This window comes from Cupressus sempervirens, chromosome 9, assembly GCF_028749045.1.
Source record: "Cupressus sempervirens isolate cs-2001-9-10 chromosome 9, ASM2874904v1, whole genome shotgun sequence".
Classification (NCBI taxonomy): Eukaryota; Viridiplantae; Streptophyta; class Pinopsida; order Cupressales; family Cupressaceae; genus Cupressus; species Cupressus sempervirens.
The window spans coordinates 695975107-695986614 of record NC_143126.1 but is presented as its reverse complement, the minus strand read 5'-3'; the positions used below and the strand labels follow the sequence as shown (position 1 = coordinate 695986614).

The 11508-nt window shown below is 33.6% G+C and overlaps 1 protein-coding gene across 1 annotated transcript; it reads left to right on the top strand.

Annotated features, from left to right (window-relative positions):
- Positions 1-2050: 2050 nt before the first annotated feature.
- Positions 2051-5289, top strand: LOC149540630 (peroxidase 25-like). The gene is made up of 4 exons (XM_089799668.1): positions 2051-2336; positions 2478-2657; positions 4168-4330; positions 4592-5289. Exons 1-4 carry the CDS (start codon positions 2115-2117, stop codon positions 5011-5013), a joined length of 987 nt encoding a protein of 328 aa, XP_089655794.1. The 5' UTR covers positions 2051-2114; the 3' UTR covers positions 5014-5289.
- Positions 5290-11508: the final 6219 nt, after the last annotated feature.

Genomic DNA, 11508 nt, shown 5'->3' with positions numbered 1-11508 from the left:
AAGATACCAACCACTAAAACTTATTTCAACACCTTATTCATTACTTTTATATTCAACAATGTACTATGAACACTAGGTCAATACTTGACAACAATGAAAACACAATAATTGATAATTATGCAATCAAATTTGTATCATCTTTGTACATCACCTATCATCACTACATTAGTTATGCCAATAAATTATTTTCTTCCCTATCTTAGGCCAATCACATGATTGGGGCCTTAAACCTAGTTCATGTATTAATATGCAACCTTAGCTTCCATTTTTTAAAACCAAATTATTTATCAATCTAACACAATTAAGTCCTACTTAGATAAACATATCAAATCAAGAGAAAAATATTCAAATTTACATGCTAGGGTATTTTTTTTTTTTTATAAAGAAGTTATGGCATAAGGTCCTTGTTGGTTATGTTGAATCTTTTGATTGTAAACTCAACTAATTTTGGTTCACATTATCTATAGAAGTTCTTTAGCATCTTTGGAAAAAGAGGAATGATAAAATATTTCAAAACAACAGGAGGAATCTTGCCGAGTTTAATTTTAAACTCACTTTTTCTCATATAATGTTACAGGTTTCAACCATTCTTGAGATCTCAAAGGATCAATTTATTATTATAATTAGAGAGGGAGCCATGATCATTTACAAGGAAGACATTGAATCTACACATTTCTTTGATACATAGAAAGACATGTTCACTCAAAAATAACTCAATTAGGTGTTGAATCAGTTCACTAAGGACAAAGGTATCGATATAAAGAGAGAGAAAAATGAGGCTATTAAAGAAAAGAGAGATTGTCTTGGTCTAGGTTAGGACATTACTCCATGCAATCCACAAGATGGTGATCCCACCCTTGGGGCCTTTAATGGTGTCAAATTTGAATGCAACAATAAAATTGTTGTAGCTTGGGATACATAGAACTTTAGTTCTACTCTAGTTGTTTCATATGATGATGCTCTTGTTTAGATCTTAACACTATTATTACCAATGATAAATATATATTTTGTTGTGTATGATGTAAAAGGATGTAATCTTACAATGTTCAACTAAACTTTCTCACATGGTATGCTAGATAAGGAGTCTGCTTTGTTTTTCTAGATCAAATTTTGTTCACATATGATATATCCGTTCTTCCTCTATTTTAATATAAACAAAAAAAAACCAACCATCTTATATTTTATAATTAAAATTTGAATTAAATCATAAAACATACACTCCAATAAATTATCTATTACTACACATAATAAACACCTCAAATCTTTTATATCAATTCTAATTTTTATTTTTAATGTCTAATTTGACACTTTAAAAAAAAAAAAAAAAAAAACTATAACTAAAATCTTGACTTATATGTCTAACATGTTCATATGTAATCTCAAAATTAAGTATGAGTTACTTTAAACCCAGATATGGAAAATATGACACACATGTTATCTCAAAATTAAGTATGAGTTACCTTAAACCCAAATATGAAAAATATGACACATGAATCTTGAGAGATATTAGTACTCTAACTTAATGATTTAAAAACAAAGTACAAAATAGATAAAAGATTGTTGGGATTTGGATTTTTCTCTAAATCATTGAAAGTGAATCCAATTCAAAATTAGACCACAGCATCTAGAACCTAGAGGGATTCCTTCCTTACCACCTTATTTTCCACCCTCCCCAATGGAGGAATCCACCATGAAACCCACTTAAATGGTGGCGTGTCTTCTTTCAAAGGAAACAAAACATTTGCTACAAAAGATGGGCCCTGCAAACACCTTAATATTCCTTATTTTTTCTTGCTTTCACACCTTTGAAGATTTTGTTCACATTGAACTTTCAAAGAAGGAATAAAGCCAATAAGGAATACAGTTGGATAAAGTAGCAAAACGCGTAGATCTAAACATTATGTCAAAGTCAACTTGGGGGACAATGCTCACCGGCCAGCTTTGTCATATCACCAAAGAAAGTGTATGCATTTGCTAATGACTTAGCAGCCATGATTGACTCTTGCTCTCAAAAGAAAAGCTATATAAAGCTTGCGTTGAAGTATGAAATATCACTCATCAAACAAAGTTTTTCTCAAGTTTGAACTTGAAACCTGCTGTGAAGTTGATTAGCAATGGCAATGAACATAGATTTTAAGGCAATGCTTCAATTCATGGCCTTTTCATTGGGCCTTATTGTATTGGTAGGAGCTCAAGGAACAAAAGTTGGGTTCTATTCTTCCACCTGTCCCAAGGCTGAATCCATTGTTAAGTCCACCGTCAAGACATATTTTAATGCTGATCAAACAGTTGCAGCTGGTTTGCTAAGGCTTTTCTTCCATGACTGCTTTGTTCAAGTAAGAAATAATCAATGAGTTTTTACATGATAAGAGCAATGTTTTGGTAGAGAGTTTATTAATAAATCAATGGGTTGTTACATGATTAAGAACAATGTAATGGAGAGAGTTTAATAAGAGTTGGGCATTGTATTAATGCAGGGTTGTGATGCGTCCATATTGATAACTGGTCCATCTGCAGAGAAAAACTCGCTCACTAATCTTGGTTTACGTGGCTTTGAGATTGTGGAGGACGCCAAAACACAGGTGGAAGCTTTGTGTCCAGGAGTTGTTTCTTGTGCTGACATTCTTGCCCTTGCTGCCAGAGATGCCGTTGTGCTGGTATTCTTTTTTCCTCTTCATCTTTTGTTTTCTTTTTCAGATGTAATGATATTAAATGTGGTGTCTTTGTAGATGATAAATTGTGTTTAATTGCTAGAGTTGTTGATATAGTTTTTAAGTTAATATCTATATATTTATAGTTTATATGTGGTGGTTCATAATGATCTATTTTCTTTGAGAGTAAATGATATATAATGTGCTGATTTATGTGATGTTCTATTATGATTTTATTGTTTAGTATTTGAATTTATAATGTATTGATTAATGTGATGTCTAATATTGAAGTCAATCTCTATAAATAGCATTGTCATCACTCATTTCTTTAAAATATGATAAATATTAGTCTTATTTTTATTATTTAATATTGTGTATGGGCACTAACTAATCTTTCATGAGAAGTACTTCAGAAGAGCCCATCTGATTTTCTTAGCATTATTTGCATCTAATTGATACTCATAAGAGTTAAATATCTGTAGACTGATATTATTCTAGTTCAAACTTTCTTAGCTATAAAGTTTCATGTGTCTATTAGCCTATTATTAATTTACTACCACACATTTTCATTACGTACATGATAAGAATATTGTAATTAACACACAATTTTTTTTGGCGAAACTTAGTAAATCAAATTCTATATTCTTACAATTTATAATTTGGAAATCTTGTTCCCATACAGCTAGGATCTAAATTTGATGGTTGTGTGATTATATTTAACTATTTTTCTTGTAAAATATAAACAAAATTTTAGATAGACAAGTATCACATTAAGAGATTTCAAATACATAATCAATTTTTTTCATACAACTATTTATATAGATAATTTGAGAGATGTGAGTATGCGTATATTATAGGTTATATCACATTAAAAAAGAGATTTCATATAGATCGTCTATATATATATATATATATATATATATATAATGTTAGATATACAAGTATCACGTTAAAGAAATGATTTAAAATAAGTTGTCAACTTTTCTATACAACTATTCATATAGATAAATAGATAGACATATATGTATATACATGTATGTATTGTAAAATAAAACAAAAACTTAAAGAAACATTGTCATATTAAAGAAAAGATTTCATATACATTATCAATTTCAGTTCTACACAATTATTCATTTATTTATGTAAATAGATCAGGACACATTTTAAAAAGAGCTTTCAAATAAATTGTCCTATTTTTATCAGGTTTAACTGTGTAATTTTTGAATCATGCTCATTGACTTATGTTTTATGAATAAAATAATTACGTGATTGTAGAAAAATATCTCCTACTTATTATTCAAATAAAATGATAAATTAAATTTTATATATATATATATATATAAATGAAGAAGTGATTGCCTTTTCTTTTTTATTAGAGAATATCATCGTAATAGTGTCCATTGCTCTTTCTGAATTCAAATGTATGCGAGTTTTCTTAATCAACATGCAGATCGGACTCTATCATGCAATGATTTATTAATTGTAATCTTAATCTGAGATTGAAAATGCAATGTAGAGCAAGGGACCAACGTGGGATGTACCGACCGGCCGAAAAGACGGCTTAATTTCATCGTCATCAGACGCCGCCAATCTCCCAACACCCGCAGATTCTGTCACCGTCCAGAAACAGAAATTCGCCGACAAGGGCCTCACTGCTGAAGATCTCGTAACTCTGCTTGGTAACCCACACTAAACCACTCTTTTATAAAACCTAAAAATCCCATCTTTTTCTTGTCTTGGTGAATAGTTTAGGAGCCCATTCACATCTGTAAAACTTTCATTTTTTGTTCATTTACATCTGTAAAAATCTCATCTTTTTCTTGTCAAATGATTTAGGATCCCATCTACATTTCTAAAAACCTCATCTTTTTCTTGTCAAATGATTTGGGATCCCATCTACATTTCTAAAAATCTCATCTTTTTCTTGCTGAACTGTATAGGAGCCCACACGATTGGACAGACCGATTGCCAGTTCTTCAGTTACAGACTGTACAACTTCACGACGAGAGGAGAGGCGGACCCAAGCATAAGCACGTCATATCTGACTCAACTGCAGTCACTTTGCCCCGCGGGCGGCGACGGTTCGAAGCGCGTGGCTCTGGACAAGGGCAGCCAATTGAACTTCGACGGGAGTTTCTTCAAGAATGTCAGGGACGGCAACGCTGTTCTTGAGTCGGATCAGAGGCTGTGGGGCGACGCGTCTACGAAAAGCGTTGTTCAAAAGTATGCGGGCACTGTCAGTGGATTGCTCGGCGTCAGATTCGATTTGGCGTTTGCTAAAGCCATGGTCAAATTGAGTAATGTTGGGGTGAAAACTGGGAGCGATGGCCAGATTCGTAAAGTCTGTTCGGCCTTCAATTAGTTTTCGGGTTTTTTCACTGCAAAAATCTTCATCAAGCATTTTGGATTTTGTTTATGGTGATAAATTTAAGAGATGCATCTGTCAGTGGTGTGGATGAGAATCGGTTGTAACTTGTTTGGACTGAAACTCTTCGTTTTTGTAAGACCAAAAATATCAAACGAAAAGAAATAAGATTTCTAGGGTAATTCAGCAAGAGAATTACATGGAAATTGATGTCAATTTGAAGATTATGTCTTCGTTTTATTGAGAGATAATAAATTAAGGTGTTCTTTTTTAGTATTTGTTCATAGGTATATATTATTGTGTTTTAACTAGCAATCACACTTTAGTGTACAATAGGTATGCCATATTTTAGTGTAAATATTTTTCTTAACTAACACACACGAGACATTTCATTTGTTCTTCATATTTAATACAATATATTCGGTAATCAACAAGCACCTTGACAATTAGGGAGGAGAGTGAAAGGAGCAAAAATTAATGTCCAAGCCTCTTCCACGCCAAACAAGAGCACCTTTGTAAATTTCTCAATCTCGTAAATAAGTTTCAAGTCCCGTAAATTTGTAAACAAGTTGCTTTGATTTCCCAGTCCATCTAGTGTCTGGTCCATTTTTGTGTGTGTATGCAATGTCATTTAAACCTCTCTAGATTACAAAATTTGTATCAGCTTTGAATTGCAAGCCTCTAATTTTTATTGTGTGTATCTAAAAAACAATTCAAGCTTACCTAAACTGGTTGTTCCAAATTTGATATTGTTGGACTTATATTTGATAATGTTTGAAGGCTCATCTCCTCTTCTTTCCTTCGTGCAACAAATGAGTTTTGTTGCATTCGTGCATATCTTTCAAATGTGAATGTGGGTTGAATGTAGAAGTCTGCAAGTTCATGTACTCTTGATATTGTTGTGAATGTTAGCCCTGGCGGTCAGTATTGCCAATGTCGATTGTTGTTTTTTGTAGTGTAAGTCCTTGCGACTTGTGCGTTGTTAGGGCCTATGCCATTTTTAAAGGTATTTGTTTGTGAATGCCACTTATTGGTAGCACCAGAATATTTTGTGGGTTGTTATGGTCCCAGGGTGGCCCAATGTAGTTTGGAAAGTCAAAAATTACAAATAAAGGGAGTTGAGGTGGCTTTTTCACCAGCATTATATACATTTTTTTTGACTTGTCCAAGTGCATCATTGACAAGTCTAGTTTCCACCCATAAGTTTGCACAGAGCATGACCTTTTGGTCAGCACATAAGAGGATTTTTTATTGAAGTTGTTCTTCATCTAGATTTGAACATAGTAAACCTTTAAGTTTCTCTGAATCAGAAAGGGCAACTAGTTTTGCTAAAGAGTGTAGCATGCATTTGTTATGTAGTAATACCAGTTGATTTGTGGAGAAAATATGTATGGATGATGTAAAGAGAGTGTTCTCTTCTAAGCTTATTGTGGAGCCTGATCTTGACATTAGAAGCCTCCAATCCGCAATTGTTGGTGTTGCATTGCATAAATTTGATAGGAGTTCACAAAACTACAATTGAACAATACTATCTCCACTTTGTCAAAATATTTTGTCTAATGTAAGAATAGTTTGGAAGCTACGCCATATGGTGCCACCATAGGAGCTAGAGGCATACATTGGTATGTCTTTGACAAGTGGTAATTGTCCCAAGTCACCAAATAGAACAACAAAGCATCCTCCGAAGGGACTATGATTCTGAGTAGGGAATGCTTGTTGCAATATCATGTCAATTTTTTCTAGTAAGTTTGGTCTAATAAAACTCATTTCATCTATTAGAACATAGCGAATGAAGTGCATGCTCTGTTGGAAGGCTGGAAGTGCTTGTCCTTGCAAAGGTGTCATTCCTTGATTGGTATTCATAGAGCAAAATGAATTGTCGATGCTTGAATGTTGAATGCTGCTATGTCTGTAGGTGCTAGTAATAACATTGGTGACTACCCATGTGGCTTTGAGTTGACCATTGTGTACCTAACACTTTTTATGAGGTGTGACTTTCCTATGCTTGTTGTTCCCTGAACAATAAGCTTCAAAGGTAATTGTTGAGTGTTCGAACGTAGATGCACTACAATAATATCATGTGCCTTCTTTTGCATTGTTGACAGTACATTTTGTTGTAGGGGAATAGCTATTTGAGGGGCATGAAATGCTAGGCAGTTTGATTGTATGAATGTTGTAGCTTTTTTTTTTTTGAGTGCTCAATTCTTAATCTTCCCAGTTATTGGTCAAATCAAATTCACAACTTCCTAGCATGTCTAGGTCATTTAGGTGGAGAGGCAAGCCTAGTTACAATCCTACCAAGACTTGTCATTCATTAGGGATACTATTTGGTATGATATTTTCATGATCTTCTAGGCTAGCAACTTCATTTTCTTGTATTGGTTCATGACCATTTCTGCGTACATGCCAAGGTTTGTATTGTCCTACATAACTTTCCCAAGTTTGTACAATTTTCTCAATTGATGCACCTATATTTGTCTGAATGTTGTAGAATAGTTTGTATAGCAGTAATTCAGTCCAACAAAAGGATTCATAATTATTGTTTTCCTTTGCACGGATGGCTATGTAGCATGGATGGACATGGACAATTGCATTGGCAGTACGTTGTCTCCATTGCATTTTTTTTTTACTATTCTTGAAGGTCCATTTTTGAGTTACTTTGATAAGTAAAGTATTCTCTAAATGTAGAGGCCATGAGATGTAAGCCTCAATTTTGATTTGGAATGTTGGCTCTTTGAGGGGTGCAATTGGTACACATTGGAGGTTTTGACGATTGAAATTTAAAGATACAAATATCCTGCTACATATGGAGAGTGGTAATTTTAGCAAGAGATGGCTAGTTTATTGGGCACTAATATCACAATCCACAAGGTTTTCCAAAAACATTTTTTGAAAAGCAATTGGGGTTGGTTTTTCAGAGTTCAGTTTGGTTGAGATGCGGTTCAATATGGAGTGATACATTTCTGACTTGTTCTTAGCCTTTGTTGCATATTTTGCAATGTATTTGAGTACTGCATCAATTGAAAGGATGGGCTAGAAATCTACATTGGCCCTCCAAATGAATAGTATTTCTAGATTGTGTAGATGTAGATAGTCATCATTACGAGTAGGGGTGTGGATTGGGTGTCCATTATTGGTAACAAAAAGTTTTGAATTTTCTGTGTACTCCAAGGGGCTTTATAGCGCCATGTAGGTGTAGAACCTTTCATTCTAAGGCATGTTTGTAGGGTATATATAGTGTGACCTTGGACATAGTTTACTAATTTAGTGTAGTTTATTATTGGGCTTCTGTTGTTCATCATTGTTGTATCCAACAAGAAAGGGTCATCAAGAAGAGGTAGGTGTATTTTTTGGTTGCACAAATGTAGACTTTGTGGGTTCCATGTAGATACATGTCTATCGATGAAATCAAGTGCATTTTGTGTGGATTGGCTATCATCCCATTGTAAGCTGCTAATGGCGGTGCTTAGCATGGCTAGATGAACCCATGGATATGTGCAGATCCCCTATGTTTCCATTCATTCCTAATAGTTTATTATATTATTAAGAACTACAAGAGCCTAACAAAATTATTCAAAGTGGAAGTGTAGTAGAGCTATACCTATACTAGTGATCTGTTGCATGGAGAAGCTTGTCTAAGACCTCCTCATGAAATGTTGTAAATCTATGGTGCATATAGAGTGCTACAAGATATGGATTTTAAATAATGTTTTTTATTCTCCATGTAGTTGTTGCACTGGGGTGTGTTGGCTCAGTGGATGACATGGTCTTGTGCAAGTCTGGCCATTTGGTGTCTGTTGCACTAAGAGTGAAAGAGATTTGGATAGCCTATTTGAACACCCATGTCAATAAGCTCTCCTCTTCGCTGACTCTAGAATGGGTGTGTGCCACGAATTGATGAGTTGAATCATATGAGTTGGTCAACAAGCTTGTTATTAGGCAAGTCCTTTAATCTTTGGCGCAGATCTGCAATTGATGCTAGCATAGAACCATCAAGTTTCTTACAAAAAAATACTGATGATGTGGCCTCGCTTTGATGTTGCATTAGGATATTAAGTATGAAGTACCTAAACTAGGGGTGTTGGCCAAACCTGTTATCATGTTATTAGATAAGGTGGTTAACATACGCATGTACCTTGACATATTTTATACGATGTTGTTTGAATGCAGCCTTCCCTTATGGAAATAGACATGGAAATGTCATTGTGAACAATCCTTCAGTTGTGTATTCATTGATGGGAGATGTAGAAACGTCTGGCCATTGTATGGTTGGACTTAGTCATCCTTCTTCTAATTGTAGTAAAGATCTAACTTCTTCCATTTCTCTACATGAATAGGGTAGGACTTGCACAAATATATTGTTGTGCATGATTTTCTCTATTGGATCTTCTGTCATTGCTTCACTTTCAATTATGTCAATCTTTCATTATGCAGTCGAGTTAGTGTTGTTGAGTATAGAAGGTTTGAAATGTTAGTGGATTGAGGGGGAAAGGATGCCAATGCAAACCCATCTACCTGTACGTCTTTGTAATATGGATCATTAGATATTTTGTAGTTTAGTGCTGCATAAACACGATCTCTACTTACCATGAAACTATATTGTTGATGGTCTATGTTTTCTTTGTTAATAATAATTATGTCCAAGTCATCTATGGTCCTTGGAAAAAGTGTCACAATTGTAGAAATATCTTGAGGAAAACATATAGTATGACCATTGTATTTTAGTTACCCACCTCTTGCATAAGAAACTTGAAGGACGGGGCTTATTCTTTCTATCAACATCTCCTCAACTTGATTTAGTATTTGTAAACAATATGGTTGCTCACTAGGGTTCATAGTATTCCATTTTGAGAATTGATTGTCATTCATTTTTGATGTGCATCTATAGCAAGCGGTTGATCCATTCAATTTCTTTGTTTTTATTCCTGGGTATTTTTCCATGCAAACCAAGTATGTAGAAATTTTGGAAAGGTTATCCAATTTGTTACAAAAATTATCTCTACTTGTGTAATAATTCTCAGAGAAATTCAAATTTTTTTTTTTCTCTAGTTGGTTTAGTTGAGTAGCATTTTGTAACTGATTATTGCATTCTTGTAGATAGTATGGCATGGGGCAAGTAGGTTGGGTGGAACTAGGTGCTCCATTAGAAAACTTGTTGTGACTTTATCATCTTTTCTTGTTGATTGTGTCCTTTGTTGCTTGGTACCTTGCTCATCTCTTTTGATTACTTTAAGCACATTTCTCTTGAATTGTAGCATTTCATATGTCCATCTCTAATTGTATACCCAAGAAGAGAGATCAGGTATTCTCGCAATTAGCGTTATTGACATTAGGAAGGTTGATAGTGTGAAGGTAGAAAAATAAAATTCAATGGTCAATCTGTGTCCACTTCAAACCAAGTGCACATTTTCCTATTAAAATAGTAAATAAGATGGACAATATTATGTTATGAATTTTATGAACATGTTAGACCCATTTTTCAATGTTTTCTTTTAATTCATTATATTGTATATACAAATAGAAAATTGACCAGTAATAATTTTCTTGGCTTGGAAAAAAGATACGTAACAAACATTCAAGGTGTATCATAGAACAAGAGGGTATGGAAAGGAGATAGATATATGGATGGAGAGAATGGCTAGAGTAGATTTAGAATTTCATTGTTGTATATATAGAGAAACTTCTATAGTTACAAGAAAAATTTGATAGTCATAGCATAAAATGAAATACAAAAACTGATAGATCTATTATTCTCATCAACTTAAATAATTAATGCACAAGATGAAATGTAAATGCGATACATTTTTTTGTCTTTCTCAAGTTTTAAATTATGCAATAACATCATCAATTACAATATGCAGTGTACAATACTTTGAGCTCAATAATCATAATTGGATAGCCAAATTTGTATAGGGTATGCATAAGCATATTTTAGAAATTCAAATAGTTAAATAGATGTTTAGAAATGTATATAATATGTGTTGACATATGTCCAATAAACAACATATATAAAATATGAAGAAACCCAAATGCTAGACTTTTATATTAATTGGGAAGTGAAAAGTACATACATAATAGTATGAAATGTGAGGGAACCTCATTACATGTGTTTCTATACACTTGTGGTAAACAACTAAATATAGAATTAGAGTAGAAACAACAAAAGATGTATATGTTGCTATAATTAGAGATCTCTAATTGTAAATACTATGCACACTTTAGCATTGTAACAACAATGTTCTTTGTTTCTTCTCCTCCAAAGTGATTCATGTTGATGCTAAGTTTGAAGAGAAATTGTTTTTTGACGATGCTCTCCAATATGTTTGTTTCAGCATCAGGTTCTACTAGAAGAAGCTCCAAGTCTTCTATTGGTATCCCTAGCAAATCATTTGCTAGTCCTTCAAATGCAGTAGTATTTAACAAATCAATCTCATCTTCTAAGTCCATCTTGAGGATATAACTGTAATCAAAGGTAGACAACTCTGTGCAATA